The following is a 17,905-nucleotide window of genomic DNA, read 5'->3' as shown; positions in this document are numbered from 1 at the left end:
AGGAAATGATGCTGGGGGGGCACCGCCGATGACCACGACCCTTTGACCTCCCTGCACCCGGATCCTTTCAATGACGTTGACACCTGCAGGCGGAGACTTTGGAAAAAGGCGTTTATTGGTGTGGTGGTCTCAACACTCCCCATGAATCGGAACACACGGCCCCCAGGGCCCGCCCGCCCCCTCCCTCGCCTCCCTCCCCCTCCCAGCCCCATCCCCCCGGACCCTGGGAATGGAAGACAATGTGGGATGGGGCCCACGCCCCTGTCTGAGGTACAGTCACTGCCCCTTGCCCCCCCTGCCCCTGCTGTCCTCGACCCCCAACCCCCAAACGCTGGGTGGTGTGGTTCAGGGTGGGTGTTGGTAGAGGGTCTCCTGGGAGTCGGAGCTGGTGACTCCATCTTGGTCCGGGCTCCGGATGCCTGTGTGGGACCTCTCTCCCCCAGTTGGCGTGATGTGGTGTGCCGGGGTGGGGTGCTCCTACAATCGGAGGCCACAGCCCCGCAGCGCCGTCTCCTGACAACGGTTGCCCACCCTTGGGGGATCCATGGCTGGTCACGGGCTACAGCTGGAGCCAGGGGGCTATTGCTGGTCCACCGCGGGTGTGTGCGTGTGTGTGTGTGTGTGTGTGCACGCGTGCGCGGTCACGTCAGCCTTTGGGAGGTGCAGTTGGTAGTTGGTGGAGAGGCCGGGGAGGAGTAGACCAGCAAGCCCATCGGTGTGGGCGGCTGCAGGGACGCGGAGGGCAGCTGGTTGGCACTGCAGGTGGCCAAAGGGCGTGGGGGTTGGGCAGGGCAAAGCACTGAGACAGACAGGTGGCCACAGACACCAGCCTGACAGTTGGATGGAAGCACCGGTTGGCCCAGGAAGGGCCCAGAAAGTCCAGGGAGGGCGGGGACGGGGGAGGTGGGAGGTCTCAGGCTGTGAGCCAGCGATGGAGCCTCGGCTGCAGGCAGTGGGCGGTTGACAGCAGGGGGACCCGGAGCCCAGATGGAGATCCCCCACCTGCTCACAGAGGCTGAGTGACAGCCTGGCCCCTCTCCCCACGGCCTGCCTGCCCAGGAGACACCTCTTCAGCAGCGAGGAGAGGGGGTGTGCGTGCATATGCCGGGAAAGCAGGGGCTCGGATAACCTCCCCTCACAGCTTCTGCCACGAAGCCCCCATACCTACCTCCAGCCCTAGGGGAGAGGCAGCAGGGTCGGGGCAGTGGACGTGGGGGTGTCGGGGAGGGAAGGTTGGAGCCCCCTTCCCCACCCTGCCCACCCACTCCCATGCACACACACACACACACACACACAGGCTCACACGCACACACGCACACCCACTCCCCACATGCGATCCGGTTGCCAGCCTGAGCTAAGAGAGGGGTGGGAGTGGCGGGGGTGGGTCACAATCAGAAACGTGAACGGTGGCGAGAATGGCTGTAGAAAGATGCATAATTTTGCGTTATCCCTCACAGTGATGGGTTCTCTAGAGATCTTTCTTCTCCCTCCTCCTCCTTTCTTCTTCCTCGGTAGCCGAGAGCTCTTCGGCCCCTTCGAGACCCACGCCGCTTGCTCCCCCTTTTTCTCTTGCTCTCGGCCTCAGCCCCCCGCAGGGGGAGGCGAGCCGCACTGGGTTCTTCCTACATCCTCCACCACAGCCAGCCCAGGGCGGAGAGGAGGGTCAGGGGTCCTGGGGGCCTCGGGGCTGAGTTCTCCACGGAGCCTGGGCCTGGGGGGAGAGAGAGGGTCACGGGAGGAGGCCTGGGAGGAGGGCACCCTGCATGTCTCCCTCAAGGCCCGGAGGGTCTCCTTGGAGGCTGCCTCTCCCGGGGCCATTCTGAGCCTTTCACTCCGTGTGCCTGCTCTTCGGATATTTTGTTTGGTTTTGTATTGTTTTAAGTTGATTTTAGAGAGAGAGAGGAAGGGAGAGGTTGAGAGAGAAACATCAATGTGAGAGAGAAACGTCCATCGGTTGCCTTATGTGCCCTGACTGGGGATGGACGCCACCATCTGGGCATGTGCCCTGGCTGGAAATCGAACCTGGGACCCTTGGGTGCGTGGGAGGGTGTTTCACGAACTTAGCCACCCGGCCAGGCCGCTCTTCTGTGTTGAGTCTCAGCATCTCAGAGCATTTGGCTGTCTCTCTTATTTCCCCGTTTTTCTCACATCCCCCCCCCTTTTTCGTCAGCCTGGGGCCCTGCGTGTCTGTCTTTCGGTCACACAGTTCCCGTCGACCCGGAACCGCCACCAGGCATCATACAGGCAGCTCGTCCAAAACTGCACTCTAGACTTCTGTCCCCTGAGACTGGCTGGCTACCGCCCTGCCCCAGCCTCCACCACCTCTCCATTTCAGTGCTTCATGACTACATCCTGCTACCCAGAGGCTCAAGCCAACTTTGGAATCACACGGCCTCTACTTCACTCTTCCCTCCACCTCCCAAAACATCTCCCTGAGGTAGACACTCCCCACCGCTCCAAGCCTGAATTACTGCAGTAGCCTCCGTCTGCTCTCCTTGCCTCCATTTGCACCCCCCCCCCGCCCATTCCTCAAAGGGCAGTCAATGTGATTCTTGCTGGCCTCCTGCTGTGCCTTTGCACGTGCTGTTCCCTCACCTGCAACGCCCTTCCCTCAGGCTGGGCACAGCTGGCTGCTGCTTACCACTCAGTTCAAAGGTTACCCCCCTTGCCCTAGCCGGTTTGGCTCCGTGGATAGAGCGTCAGCCTGCAGACGGAAGGGTCCCGGGTTCGATTCAGGTCAAGGGCACGTGCCCAGGTTGCAGGCTCCTCCCCGGCCTGGGCCCTGGTCAGGGCTCCTGTAGGAGGCAACCAATCGATGTGTCTCTCTCACATTGATATTTCTCTGTCTTGCGCTCTCCCTTCCACTCCCTCTGAAGAAATCAATGGAAAAATATCTTTGGGTGAGGATTAAAAAAAAAAAAAAAAAAAAAAAGGTTACCCCATCCAGGAAGCTTTCTTGATGGGTTATCTAATGCTACCATCCCCAATCCTATTATTTCTGGCTTCGTTATGTGTATGTGTGTTTGCTTCTCATTTTATTTATGTGTCTACTTGTTTATTGCTTTTCTGCTACTACGAGACCATAAATTCTGCGAGCCCCTGCATCTTGTCTCCCAGGCACTGCTGTGTGCGCAGCGCCCAAGGCCCAGCCCGCAGTGGGCACTCAGAGAATCGATCATCATTGAAGGGATCGGTTTCTGGTTATATTGCCGGAGTCCCAGCGTCCTTCTCTTCCCGAGGTTCTGAGCGAGTCTGGGGCGTTCAGGACGTCTCACCGCCCAGACCCCGCCCACCCGGCTCAGGCCCCGCCCACGCCGCTCAGGCCCCGCCCCCCGCCGACCCGCGCTCAGACGCACGCAGGAGCCGCATGGAGGCGCTGGACGCTCCGAGCCGGTTGGCGGCGCGACACGTGTAGTTGCCGTAATGCCGGGCGCTCACGTTGGCGAAGAGGAGCATCGAGCGGGTGCGCTCCGTCTGCACCTTCAGGCCCTCGGCCGCGCCGCTGCTCAGCCTGCGGGGACCCGGGTCAGGGGGCGGGCCGTGACCCCTCGGGGCGCAGAGCCAGGCCCTCGACGGTCAGGCTTCCCAAGCCCCCGGAGACCCCAGAGACAGACAGACAGACACACGCAGGCACACAGCCTCCAGGTCAAGGATCCCGGGCCACTGCCGCCGACGCCCCTCTCCAGGCACCCCTGTCCCCCCGGACACTGGACTCCCCCGTCTCCAGGGACTCCCGGACTCCGCTGGCCCCAATGGTCTAAGCGTCCCCGCCAGGTCCTCCGCAACGACCCGGCCTTCTCCCCGAATGGCCCCAGGAGATGGAGGCCCAGCATTCATCACCGAAGGGCCCAAGCTCCCAGCAAGTCCCCACCAGCTCGCTCTGGGGCCCGCGGACCCATCACCAAAAGCCGGACCCGCCCCTCCGGTCTCCGCGGGCACCGCCCCCTCCCCCTCCCGTCCCCCCCGCCCCCCCCCGCCCCCGCCCCCGCCCCGGGGCTGGCGCCGTCCTCACAGCCTGTCGTCCTTGTACCACTGGAAGTCCGCGGGGGGCACCGCCATGGCCTCGCAGCGCAGGAGGGCGGCCCGGCCCGGGGCCGTGCGGGCGCTGGTCACGTCCGTGATGGTGGGAGGATCTGGTGACGGGCGGGGGTCAGCGGATTCTCCCAGCCGCCAGCCCCCTCCTCCCTGCTTCTCCGGAGCCCGGGCCCCCTCCCCCCAACCTCTCCTCCCTCAGGACCTCTGGCCGGGGACCCAGGGCCCGCCCCCCCCGCCCCCCTTCCGCGCGCGCAGGCACCCGGGGGCTCACAGTTGACGGTGACCAGCACGCGGCGGCTGTCAGGCGCTGAGTTGACCCCGTTGTGAGTCACGCATTCGTACTCCCCAGCCTGGCCCCGCTGGATGTCGGAAATCTCTAGGATCTCGCCCTCCGAGGTGAAGCCGTCTGTGGAGGTTGGGAAGGGAGGGGGCGGGGCCGGACACAAACACTTAACACGGGACGACACGGGCACAACACGGACACACATCAGCGGGGCAGGCACCGCAGGGCCTGAGTGCCGGGGCCAATGGGAGATAGGCAGGGCCTGGGGGGGCGGGGGGGGGAGGCGCTGGGACCTCCCGCTAAGGGTGGGGCAGGGAGTGAGATCCGGGCTTAGTAACTGGAACCCAGAAGGGAGGGTCCTAGAATTTGGGGGTGCAGGGGATCCAGGGATCTGGGAGCACATGACTCAGATCATGGGGCTCAGAGGACCCTGTGGGGGGAGAATCCCAGGATCTTGGGGCTCAGAAAGATCCAGGAAATACAGACTCAATGGGGCAGGGTCCTGAGTTCTGGAGTCTAGTTCTTGGGATTCAGAGACTAGGGATCTGGTGATTGTGATCAATAATCTGGATACGTAGGGTCTTATGACAGATCTGGGCTCAGAGACCCTTTGGGACTTAGGGCACCTGGGAAACCAGGACCATAGACCAGGATTGTGGGGTTCAGATGACCCACTGGGGGAGGATCAGGGATCTGACACCTAGTTATTGGGTTCTGGAGTCTCAGGGTGTCCAGTGATTGGCACCATTGGCCTCCAAAGACCCAGTGAATGAGGATCTAGAGATCTGGGAATTGTTAGTGAGATCCAGGTAAAAAGGGAGATGTCAGGTCTGGGAAGTCACGCTCAGGCAGCTTGGGACTATGTTTGGGGGTAGACTAGGGAGTGGCTCTCAGCTTGACCGTCGGAATCACCTAAAGGGCTTGTTAAAGTGTGGAGATGGAGATGGAGATGGTGATGGAGATGGTGATGGAGATGGAGATGGAGATGGAGATGGAGATGGTGATGGAGATGGGGATGGTGATGGAGATGGAGATGGTGATGGAGATGGTGATGGAGATGGAGATGTGATGGTGATGGTGATGGTGATGGAGATGGTGATGGAGATGGTGATGGAGATGGAGATGGTGATGGTGATGGAGATGGTGATGGAGATGGTGATGGTGATGGTGATGGTGATGGTGATAGAGATGGTGATGGTGATGGTGTGACGGTGATGGAGATAGAGTGGGGGATGGAGATGGAGATGGTGATGGAGATGGAGAGGGTGATGGAGATGGTGATAGAGATGGAGATGGAGAAGGGGATGGGAATGGTGATGGAGATGGTGATGGTGATGGTGTGGTGGAGATGGAGTGGGGGATGGAGATGGTGATGGAGATGGTGATAGAGATGGAGAGGGGGATGGAGATGGAGAGGGTGATGGAGATGGAGAGGGTGATGGTGATGGAGATGGAGGAGATGGTGATGGAGATGGTGATAGAGATGGAGAGGGTGATGGAGATGGAGATGGTGATGGAGATGGAGATGGTGATGGAGATGGTGATGGAGATGGGGATGGGAATGGTGATGGAGATGGTGATGGTGATGGTGTGGTGGAGATGGAGATGGAGATGGTGATGGAGATGGTGATAGAGATGGAGAGAGTGATGGAGATGGAGAGGGTGATGGAGATGGTGATAGAGATGGAGAGAGTGATGGAGATGGAGATGGTGATGGAGATGGAGATGGTGATGGGGGAGATTTCTAGTCGTCTGGAAATCTAGTCGTCAGGACTGTGCTTTTCTGGCCAGTTCCCAGGTGACACTGATGCTGCCATTTTGGGAACACACTTTGGGAACTGCTGGGCTGGAGCATCCCAGGTGACCAGGGGGCGGGAATGTGGGTGGGGCCACTGGCCATGACCTGGCTCAGTAGGGACCTGAGTCCAGGAGAATCCTGTGGCTGGTGGGGAAGACACTGCGGATATTGGGGGTAGGGACAGGGTGGAGTGAGGGGAGGAGGGGCAGGGCTGGAATCTAATGGATGATGTGGAGGGTGTGGCCCCAGGCCTGGGATGCCAAGTGGTGAAGGCTCTCAGGATCTGAGGTCTGCCAGGGACGTGAGGGGAGCGGGGTGGGAGGGGCAAAGCAAGTCATCACAAGGGTGAGGGGGATCACGGCTGGGGGAACGGAGGGCTCTGGACATCTGGTAGGGACACGGGGAAACATGGGGCCCAAACTGTGGGGCAGGAGAAGGGGCTTTGGGCCAGGGGTGAGGTCCTCACCTCGAAGTTGCCTCCAGGTGACTGTAGGCTCGGGCCGCCCCACAGCCAGGCAAAGCAGGTTCACGTTGCCCCCCTCATTCACCGTCACAGGCGAGGAGATGTTCACGATGCGGGCAGGGACTTCGGGGGAGGGGAGAGAGGTCAGCGACAGGCTGGGTATGGGCTCCCAGGCCCCAGGAGTCCAGGCCCCCAGCCCCTCCTCCCTCTGACCCAGGAGTCCAGGCCTCCAGCCCCTCCTCCCTCAGACCCAGGAGTCCAGGCCCCCCGCCCTCCTCCCTCAGACCCAGGAGTCCAGGCCCCCAGCCCCTCCTCCCTCAGACCCAGGAGTCCAGGCCCCAGCCCCTCCTCCCTCAGACCCAGGAGTCCAGGCCCCAGCCCCTCCTCCCTCAGACCCAGGACTCCAGGCCCCCAGCCCCTCCTCCCTCAGACCCAGGAGTCCAGGCCCCAACTCCTCCTCCCTCTGACCCAGGAGTCCAGGCCCCAGCCCCTCCTCCCTCAGACCCAGGACTCCAGGCCCCCAGCCCCTCCTCCCTCAGACCCAGGAGTCCAGGCCCCAACTCCTCCTCCCTCTGACCCAGGAGTCCAGGCCCCAACTCCTCCTCCCTCTGACCCAGGAGTCCAGGCCCCAACTCCTCCTCCCTCTGACCCAGGAGTCCAGGCCCCAACTCCTCCTCCCTCTGACCTAGGAGTCCAGGCCCCAACTCCTCCTCCCTCTGACCCAGGAGTCCAGGCCCCAACTCCTCCTCCCTCTGACCCAGGAGTCCAGGCCCCAGCCCCTCCTCCCTCAGACCCAGGAGTCCAGGCCCCAGCCCCTCCTCCCTCTGACCCAGGAGTCCAGGGCCCCAGCCCCTCCTCCCTCACACCCAGGAGTCCAGGCCTCAGCCCCTCCTCCCTCAGACCCAGGAGTCCAGGCCCCAACTCCTCCTCCCTCTGACCCAGGGGTCCAGGCCCCAGCCCCTCCTCCCTCTGACCCAGGAGTCCAGGCCCCAGCTCCTCCTCCCTCACACCCAGGAGTCCAGGCCTCAGCCCCTCCTGCCTCAGATCCAGGAGGCCAGGCCCCCAGCCCCTCCTCCCTCAGACCCAGGAGGCCAGGTCCCAGCCCCTCCTCCCTCAGACCCAGGGGTCCAGGCCCCCAGCCCCTCCTCCCTCAGACCCAGGAGTCCAGCTGACTTTCCCTGTCTTTCTGTAAGATTTTCCCGTTTTCCCTTCCTCTGGATCTGGCTTCATGTCTAACTTCTGTCTTCCTCACTCTTTCTCCGTCTCTGTCTCTGCCTTCATCCTATCTTAGCTTTTCTATTCTCTGTCCTGAGTTTCTCTCTCCCCATCTCTATTTTTATTCATTTGCTATTATTAATTTTTTTTAAAAAATAGCTCATTTTACAAATGCTCACCTGGTGCTTCTGGTGTGGGAAACCCTGTTCTCAGTGCTTTGCAAAAATTAGCTTATGAAACCCTCACGGCCACCCTCCCTCCGGGGTAGACGTGGCCGTGTCCAGCAATTCTGACCCACGTAGATGTTTTTTATTTTATTTATTACTTATTATTTGTTTATTTAATCCTGACCCAAGGATATTTTCCCATTGATTTTTAGAGAGAGTGGGAGAGAGAGGGGAAGACAGAGAGAAATATCGAGGTGAGAGAAACACATGGACTGGTTGCCTCCCGCACGAGCAAGGTACGTGCCCTTGACTGGAATTGCGACCGGGACCCTTCCATCCGCAGGCGGACGCTCTCTCCTCTAAGCCAAACCGGCGAGGGCTGTTTATTTTATTTATTTTTTTAAATCTCACTTGATCATGCCTCTATCATCAGGATGCCAGTTTCATTGGCAGGTTTTTCCCTTTTCCAGCAGAGCATACAGTAAAGGAGCCCCTTGCAATTGCTGATGTCTTAGATGTGATGCGTGTGAGGGGTCCGAGACCCCCCCTGCTCAGGGCCCCTTAGCTGGTGCCCAGGTTGGAGCCAGGCGGCGGGTCTGGCTCCCAAGTCGGGCTTGTCCTGGCCCCGCTGGGCCGTCCCTGTGCCTGGGTCCCCGAGTCCGCGAATGCTCTCTCCCTTCAGCCCATTTCTGATGCCACGCGAGGCAGCCTCAACCCCCTCTCTTCCTCCTGCCCGCTCTGTGGACCTCCCCAGCCCCCTCTCGCCCACTCCGAAAGCTGATGCATCCTGCCCTGCAAGGCCCCCCTGGGCACGCCTGACTCATTTCCTCCCTGGGCGCCCGCGCCTGGCGCTCCTTCCGGGTCCCAGCTCTGCACCTGGCTGACGTCTCAGCTCCGACAGCCTGTCTGGGAAGCCGCCTCTCCTAGGAAAGTCACCTCCAGAGGACTGGGAGCAGCCTGATGGGCTGCTTCTCTCTCCCCAGTTTGGAGCAAATGCCTGCACACAGTAGGTGCTCAATAAATGGGGCTGAGCCAGGGAATAGGGTCTTCCTGTGAGCACACCTTCCCCTCACCCTGTAGCTCTCCTGCCTTAGAAGCTGCCACGCCGAAGGGCCGCTGTCTGTGTGCCTGTCCCCGCCTCCTGGCTGAAATCCGCAAGGGCCGGGCTGTGTCTGCCTCCCCGTGGGCGGAGCCTGGACGTAGCCCCGCCCCCTCCAGCCCAGGCCCCGCCCCCGCGCCCCCGCGGCGCCGGCTCACCGTGCACGATGAGGTAGACCTGAGTGGTGTAGGGCTGGTGGCGGGTCTGGAAGGAGCAGGTGTAGAGGCCCTCGTCGCCCAGCCCCACCTGGGTGATGAGGATGGAGAACTCCTCGGGCGTGTTGATGAGCAGCCGCACCCGCGGGTCGCTGGTCCAGCGGTCGTTGCCCGCGTACAGGATGTTGGAGCGGTTCAGCCAGGCCACGCGGGTCACGTGCTCGTCGATGAAGCAGCTGCCGGGAGGCGGAGGGGAGGAAGGTTCTTCTCGGTCCCCCCCCAAAGCCTGGTCCCCCAGGTTCTCCCATCGCAGGGGCTGGGAAGGACTGGGGGGAGGCCCACCACATGTCCAGGTCCCGCGGGAGCCCTGCCCTGGGAGGCAGAGGTGACGGTGCCCCCTTCGCAGGTGGGTGAACTGAGCCCCCGAGAGGGAGGGTGGTGAGCTCAAGAGAGCATGGGGTGGTAGCTGGAGGTTATGACGTGATTGTTGTGCCAGAGACCCAGAGGGAGGAGGACAGGCACTCTGGGAGAGGGGGACAGAGATGCATCAAGATGGGGGACACAGACCCAGAGAGAGGGGGATAGCCATCCAGAGAGAGAGGGGCAGGGGTGCAGAGAGAGGGGAACAGGGGCCCAGAGAGCAGGGGACAGAGACAGAGAGAGAGAGAGAGAGACAGACAGACAGGGTCCCAGAGGGAGGGGACAGGGACCCAGAGGGAGGGGACAGGCACCCAGAGTGGGCAGAGGCCGAGGCCTGGGAACAGCGACCCTGGCTCTCACGGACTCAGCAGCCACAGTGTGCGGCTCTCTCGCCCGGGGGGTGGGGGTGGGGTGTACAGAACCTTGACTCCCCACAAAGGACACAGTGGTTGCCACTCCTCCTCCCGTTTGACAGACAGGGACACCGAGGCCGGAGGCCGTTCCCTGAGGGCCTCTCCTGAGGGGGGCACGGGCTGTGTCAGGCCGGGACGGTGTTCCCCAGGGGAGGTGAGAGGCGGGACTGCGGCCGGGCCCGCACCTGAGGGTGGCATTGTCGCCTTCGCACACTGTGTAGTTGTCGGCGGGAGAGCTGAACTCCAGGCTCTGGGACAGCAGCCCTGTGGAGGGAGGGCCAGCTCAGCACAGCGGGCACTGTGCTTGGGCACACACTCACACACTCACACACACGCACACGCGTGCCCTCACAGACACAGACATTCTCCGCACCCACCACACACATGTTCCCTGATGACTCCAGAAACGCACACGGCAGACACACTCAGAGAGGACACACACAACATGTATCTTCTCACAAGCCCACACTGACTCAGACAGACCGGGACACACAAACCTACACCCTCCAGAGACACTGAGACCACACCCCCAATCACCGCACACGAACACACATGTATGCAAGACACATGTACACCAAACACACATGTTCACACACATATACTCACAGATACTGTTTACAGAGACACATACATATACACACAGATATGTATACATGTGTAGACACATGTGTGCACATACACAAACACACACATGTATGCACAGGCACACATATGTATTCACAGTGAGGAGACACATGAACAGATTAAAAACGCATAGATACATATACACGGGCAGACACACATACCCAAATGCAACAAACACATCCACAGATACACACATACACACACACAGATGGACATGGGCACACATATTCAGATGTACGAGTACACAGATACATACACAGAGAAGCCTGTACCTCTGCAACCAACAGATGCAGACACACACATGTGCACACATTAATTCTGAAATACATGATAACACACATATGGAGCTGGCTGCATGCACTCAACACTCATGCATACACACATAGACATACAGACACAGATGCACGCACACACACACACATACACACAAACACACACATCTAACACAAACACACAAACACACCCTTAGGCATGGTGCACAGCCACACACAAACCTTTGCAGACACACGAGTCTACACAGACACACCCGTGTGCCCTGCTCACCCGGACGCACTCTTGCGGGCACAGGCCCATGCCTGCCTGCACACTCCAGTGCAGCTTGCGGGCCCCATTGCCCGGCAGGGCCCCCGCCCCCACCCATTCATCTCTCCGTGGACCGTGGCCAGCGGGCTGGACCGGAGCCAGGAGTGGGGGCTGGGCCAGTGGAAGCGGCCGGATGGAGATGCACCAGGCTGGGGAGAGGAGGCGGCCGGATGACCTTGGACGCCGGGGAGGGAGGGCCCTGCCCTGCCCCGGGATGAGGAGCTAATTAATCTGATGAATTAATTGCCCGTGCTGCCCCAATGACTCCCGAGGGCCCTCTCCATCAGCAGCCCCTCAGGACAGGGCTGGGGCAGAGCCAGCACAGTGGGCAGCCCCTCACCCAGGCCTCACCCAGGCCTCACCCAGGCCTCATCCAGGCACTCCTGGATGGAGGGAGGGGCCCGCCCGCCCTAGCGGTGCAGAGTGGACAGGGCCACCCACGGCCCTGGGAGCAGCAGGAGGCGGCCAGCAGATGGACCTGCACAGGGACACGCACAGCCGCCAGGCCCAGGACACATCCCACACTCGGTCCCGTGAATGGCGAAGGGGCCTGCTCAGGGCCCCCTCAGGTGACAACACCGCCCGGGACACACCCAGTGGAAAGGAAAGCCATTAGAAAAGGCGAGTCTTTCTCAGGAGCACCCCCGTGGCCACAGTCAGGCCAAGCTGCATTGCACCCTGAGTCCCCCCTCACCCCCCCGCCCCCATGGACAGAACAACACAGTTACACTGACACCAACCGCCTCCCACACACAGGTGCAAAGTCTACACAGTCACAGCCCTACCGAGGGGGCCATCTTTACACACACACACACACACACACACACACGCACACACACACACACGTGCTGGCCTAGTCCTGTGTGACACCTCCAGCCCCACCCCACCCCCCTCTCTGGAATGTCGTGCATGAAGCTACAGCCTGTGCAATGTCACAGCCACATCGCCACAGCCTCTGAACTACAAAGGGGCCGCTCTGGGCCAAGGATCAGGCGCACACAGTCACGCTGTCACCTACAATCAGATCACACATGGCCACACACACACACACACACACACACGCAGGATTTGTCACACTCCTGGTCACACATGTCCTGGGCAGGGCCTCTCCACTGCGGCACCTCTGGCTCGGCCGGAGGATTCCTCGCTGTGGGGCCGCCCTGCCCAGGGGAGGAGGTGCTCACGCTCAGCACCCTGGCCTTGACCCCCTAGACGCCAGTAGCTCCTCCCACCGCAGGGTGGGGACAACCAGAAATGCCTCCAGTCATTGCTAAATGCCCCCTGGAGGGCAGCCCCACTCCCTTAGCAGCCACTGTCCCAGTTTAAAGGAGGGGGACCCGGCCTGGGTTAAGGAGGGAGCTGTCCAAGGTGCCACGCAAGCTCCGAGGGCACCAGGGCTCCCGGCTCAGCCCCACTCCAGCCAGGAGCCTCTGCGGGAGCTGCACCCACACACCAGGGCTCTGGGGCGAGGAGCGGACCCCACACCAGCAGCCAGGACCCAAATGTCCTGGCAGACAGAAGTACGGACAGAAATACAGACAGACAACCGCCTTGCCGGAGGGGGGCTTTCCAATGCACAGCTGCCCGGTCCCTCCCGTGGCTCCGTGCTGCCATCGGGACAGAACCCCAGCCCCTCAGCCCGGTGTCGGGCCCTGGGTCCCTCTCCGGCCCGGCCCCCTCAGTGCACGTGGGGCCCAGCCTGGTCCATCCCTCTGCCTCATAGTTTCCCATCAAACGCTTCTCCTTCTTCAGGGGCCTGCTCTGGCGGGGCCTCTCCTGGGAGAGATGGCGAACCTGGATCAGGGTCAACGGCCTCGCAAACCTGCTCCTCCCGGGCAGGAGCTGGGGCAGCCCACCTCTGTGCCCCCAGCGTGCCCAGCTCGGGGCCTGGCGGAGGGCAATCCCAAGTTTCATGGGGGCAGAGCCCGGGTCTGACTCAGGCCTGTGTCCCCAGCATCTCCCAGCACGGGGCGTGGCCCCGCAAGGCTTTGGGAAATAGTTGAATGAGTGGAAGGACATACGTGGATGCCTGCAACATGCTTCCCCAACTCTTGAACTCCTACTCATTCTTCAAGACCCAAACGCAAATGCCCCCTCCTCCAGGAGGACCTCCCTGACTGTCCACAGCAGAGGGTCTCCACTCTCTGTAACGGGTAACGTTGACTCCGCTGCGGCAGCGTCCCCCACCTGGCCAGGAACTCCCCGAGGGCCCGAATCTTGGCCCCGTTCCCCAGAGCTGGGCTCAGCTGAGAGCAGGGAACTGTTCATAGAGGGAATAGATGGTGTCCAGAGACTGGATAAGAAAGCCCCGAGGAGCCTGTGCTGGGACATCAAATATCTGCAACACCGTTTCCTGTCTGGGTGACGACCCCCCCCCCCACACACACACACACTAGTTTGAGTCTCAGTTCCCCCGTCTGTAAAAGAGAGAAAAATAGCCCAGCCGGTTGTGGCTCAGTGGTTGAGCGTCCACCCGGGAACCAAGAGGTCACAGTTTGATCCCCAGTGGGGGGCGTGCAGGAGGCAGCCGATGGATGATTCTCTCTCATCATTGATGTTTCTATCTCCCTCTCCCTTCCTCTCTGAAATCAATAAAAATATATTTAAAGATGAGAGAGGAAGAGGAAGAGGAAGAGGGAGAGAGAGAGGGAGAGGGAGAGGGAGAGGGAGAGAGAGAGAGAGAGAGAGAGAGAGAGAGAGAGAGAGAGAGAGAGAGAGAGAACAGTTTCTCCCTCTGAGGGCTTAGCATGCAGAAAGGACCCAATAAATGCTTGCTGTTCCAAAGCCACATCTATGGCTCTCCCTGGTCCAGGGTCAGGCTCCCGGGGGTGGGGAGCGGGAAGGGCAGGGTGCCTCTGTGCCCAGCACCCTCCCGCGTTGGTGACCTTTCAGATGCCCCGTCAGCTCTGACACTAGCATTTAGCAGGCGCCTGGAAGAACGGACTGGGCAGCTGGGTTGCTCAGGTTCGAATCCCAGCTCTGCCTCTGCGTTGCACAAGCTCCTCCACCTGCCTGGGACTCAGTTTCCCCACCTGTGATCAGGGATGATCATCGTGCCTTTTCAGGTGGTGGTGGGGGGGGGAGGGGGAGGAAATGAGGTCATTCAAGGAACGGTTCACCACAGAGCCGGCTGGTTAAGTGCCCGCCAGCAGCTGCGCGGTCGGGTAATTAGGGGGCAGGTGCCAGCCTGTCTGGGGGTCCAGTAATGACCGGAGGGACCACATGGGCCTCAGCCGGTCCAAACTAGCAGCCCCCGTGCCTAAATCAGGGGGTGAAGGTGGCAGGTGGGCGAGTTCCCCGCCCCGGGACAGAAGGGGGTTTCTAACAAGCTGGGTGACCTTGAGTTGGAGATAAGACCTCCTTTTGCGCCTGGAAGAAACTTGGTTAAAATTAGGGCCAAACAATGAGGGGATGCGTGGATTCCACAGTCCTGGGGACCCACAGGTGGGGACCCCGAGGCCCAGGAGTGTGTGTGAGCCCGGGGAGGGGTGGGGGGGCACGTTGGGAGGGGGTTTGTGGCTCTGACAGGGAAGAGGGTGAGAGGGGTGGGGCCTGGCCTCCCTACACCGAAAAGCCCCCCCCCAGACCCTCTTTCTCGTTGCTGATGGTGGAAGTCCAGGGGCCTTCCCATCACTGATGCCCGGAGCCTGAACGCTGAGCCAAGGCCCCCGGAAATTTCCGCTGGTTCCCGCCTTTGCCCCCGGGGCTCTCGGGGTCCTTGGAAGGCTGACTTCTCCGCTCCTTTCCGTCTCAACTGCTCACGTGGCCAGCTCGACCCTAATTTTCTCCACTCGCCCGTCACTCTCTGAACTGACCCATATTGACTTGCTGGCTTGCTTTTAGGTTTTTTCGTTATTTGATCTCCCTGGGTCCCAGGAGAACCCCCTGGCTGTGCCTGTGCAGACTCAGTGCCTGGAACAGACTGTGCTCAGTCAGTACGTGCTACGGGAAGGGATGAGGCCGAGACCTCGGTCCAGACAAGCAGGGTGGACCCTGGTCCGCACGGCTGGGCCCGCCCTGCCCTCTCTGTCTAATACGGAGAAAAAAGTTAGAGGCAAAAAAGTGAAAGCTAGAACGATATCTAAAATGCCGGAGAAGTCGAAAAATGCCAACGGCAGAGAAGCGGGCTTAGCTGTTTTCCATCGCGTGGAACTTTGGGTGTCCGACGGTGTAGGTGGGAGAGGGCGGGGCCGGGACACCCTGTAGAGGACTGGTAACCTGCACGCATTCCCCCCCACAATTTGGAAAACGGAAGAGAGGAGAGGCAATTTTGTGTCTCTCCCAGGAGCTTTTTCTCAGGGAGCCCCAGCTCCGTCAGTGGGTGGGCAGGTGGGGCTGGCTCTCTGCCTCCTGGTTCTGATCAGCTCCTCCCCCGCCCCCTGCTCCCCAGCCCTCCAGTTCCCAGGTGGGGAATCCGAGGCCCAGAGCTGGGCAGGCACTTGGCCTGGGTCCTAAGCCTCCTCGTGGCCCCACTAAGCTCCCAGCCCCGCAGGTGTCAGCACCAGGAAGTCTGAGGGCCAGAGAAGTGAAAAGTGGGAAGTTACTTTGAGAGGAGAAGGGGAGAGAGGGCGGGAGGAGGTGGAGGGGGAGGGAAGGGAGTGAGGGGAGGGGAGGGAGGAGGCAGGAGACAGGGAGGTGTCAGGGACCAAAGGGGATGTGAATCCCCAGAGGTGACCGAGGCCCAAGGCTCTGGTGGGAGAGCCAGGAAGGGACGGAGAGGCACTGGGGGCGGGTGACGATGGGGGGCATTTCCAGAGGCAGGAGGGACCCACGTGAGATTGTGCTGAGACCAGCAGGGATGGAGAGACAGACCCAGGGAGTGGGAGCCAGGGAGCCCCCGGAAATGGCTGAGACGCCTGGAGAGACACAAAGAACAAGTGACAGAGATGGACAGTCAGCTAGCCTGTCAGACCTGCACCAGGGAGGGGGTGATGCTGGGCCCCGAGGCTGTGAGGGCTGGCTGACCCCTGACCTGCGTGCACAGAGCCCTGCTGGCGGGACCACCCTGCTGGCGTGGCCGTGGGCGGCTGCAGGTGCCCGGCCAGGTGCGCTCGGCCTTGGCCTCAGTGACGTGTTGATGTGGCGGAGCCAGACCCGGTGTGTGTGGGCGGGAGGCGGGGGGAGCAGCTGCCTCGCTGAGACTGTTGGGGGCTCTCGGCTGTCCCTGACTGTGTGTCCCTGACTCCGTGACCCTTGTTTGGAGGCAGAGCTGGGGGGCAGGGGGAGGGGCTCCAGAAGCCCCCAATTAACCCTGCCTCCCTGCTCGCCCCTCCCTCCTCAGGGGCATCTGCCAGGCCGCCTGGGCGGCAGCCCCCGCTGGGAGGACACAGGCTCGGGCTACACGTCCTCTCTGCAGACACTGCCCCGTGCACCCCCTGCACCCCCTGCACCCCCTCCCTGCTCCACAGGCCAGCCCCCAGCCCCCTTCCCCACGGAGGGCTGACATTCACCCTTGACCCGGGTCAGCCCTTCCTCCCTTCTCAGTCTGCCCTTCTCTCATCCCCCAGTCCCGCTGGGAACCAGGAGCTCCCGCCTCTGAGTCCCCGGCCCAACTTCCTGGACCCCCTCCCCCCACATAACTGCACCCCCAAATACCACACTTTCCCCCAGCCGACAGGACCCAGCTGGGAGGCCAGCCCCCACCCCTGCCGGCCTGGCCCTGGGACCGAGGTCTCGGGACAGCTGGCCCCTCCTCACCCTGACCCCGGGGAGACCCCATCCCCCACCTTCGCCCACACACTCCAGCCCCGGCCCTCGGGCCAGGACCCCCACAGGCCCTCTCCACGCAGAGAACGGCCCCCGACGGGGCATTCCCCGGCCCCGACGCCCCAACTCAGTTCAGAGATCCTGCCCGGGGACCCTTACTTCAGCGTCCGACCCCCTCCCCTCCCTGATCCGGGGCCGCACACCCCGCCCCCCGCCGGGGCCAGGGTCCGCGACCCTCGGTCGCCCCGCCGCCTCCAGGCCCAGGCTCGCGCCCCAGAACCGGACCACCCCCGGGCACCGATCCAGGCGCCCGAGGACCCCTCTGCCAGCCCCGGGAGGCACCCTCGCCCGGGCCCAGACCTCGGCGTCCGGGGCCGTCCCCTTCCCCGCCCGCGGATGCAACCCCCCAGCCCCGTCCCCGCCCGGGACCCGGCGCCCGGACCCCCGCCCCCGGCGCTGCGGTACCTCGGCTGATGACGGCCAGGCCGGCCAGGGCGGCGGCGGCGAGGAGCCGGAGCCGGGCCCCGGGCGCAGGGGGGGGCATCGCGGCAGCGGCGGCGCGGAGGGGGAGGGGAGAGGGGGGGCCGTCCCGGGGCGCGCGAGGCCTGGGGGGAGAGGGGGAGGGGGAGGGGACCCCGCCAGCGGCTGCACCGGCCCGGGGGGGCGGCGGGGGCGGGGGAAGGGGCTGGGGGGGCGCGACGAGGCGGCCGGAGCTGCTGCAGACCCGGGGAGGGGGGCGGCGCTGACGGGCAGGAAGACGGACCAATCAGGGCGAGCGGGGGGCCGGGGAGGCGGGGCCGAGGGGGGTTGCTTGTGGGAGGGAGAGGCCTTTGTTACTGCGGCCCGGCCCCTACCCCCTCCCGCCCCCGGCGTCCCCACGTCCTCCCGGCTCGATCCCCAGAACCCCGGGCCTGAGACTCTTCTGAAGCCCCTCCCTTCTGCTTC

General features: G+C 62.4%; 1 protein-coding gene across 1 annotated transcript; it reads right to left on the bottom strand.

The window, feature by feature from the left end:
• Positions 1-321: 321 nt before the first annotated feature.
• Positions 322-17,504, bottom strand: IGLON5 (IgLON family member 5). The gene is made up of 8 exons (XM_054711313.1): positions 17,426-17,504; positions 10,234-10,312; positions 9,219-9,451; positions 6,583-6,702; positions 4,307-4,441; positions 4,013-4,133; positions 3,357-3,511; positions 322-1,711 (listed from the first exon to the last, which is right to left on the bottom strand). Exons 1-8 carry the CDS (start codon positions 17,502-17,504, stop codon positions 1,623-1,625), a joined length of 1,011 nt encoding a protein of 336 aa, XP_054567288.1. The 3' UTR covers positions 322-1,622.
• Between the last annotated feature and the right edge of the window lie 401 nt (positions 17,505-17,905).

Source organism: Eptesicus fuscus, chromosome 21, assembly GCF_027574615.1.
Source record: "Eptesicus fuscus isolate TK198812 chromosome 21, DD_ASM_mEF_20220401, whole genome shotgun sequence".
In the NCBI taxonomy this organism is placed as follows: domain Eukaryota; kingdom Metazoa; phylum Chordata; class Mammalia; order Chiroptera; family Vespertilionidae; genus Eptesicus; species Eptesicus fuscus.
Note: the sequence above shows the minus strand (reverse complement) of the source record. Positions and strands in the feature narration are given on the sequence as shown.

Coding starts and splice junctions, on each gene's coding strand:
- IGLON5 (XM_054711313.1), bottom strand. CDS start 17,504: ATGCCCCCCCCTGCGCCCGGGGCCCGGCTCCGGCTCCTCGCCGCCGCC. Junction 6,703..9,218: donor GGTCTACCTCATCGTGCACG/GTGAGCCGGCGC, acceptor CCTCCCCCGAAG/TCCCTGCCCGCATCGTGAAC. Junction 4,134..4,306: donor CGTGCTGGTCACCGTCAACT/GTGAGCCCCCGG, acceptor GCCCGTCACCAG/ATCCTCCCACCATCACGGAC.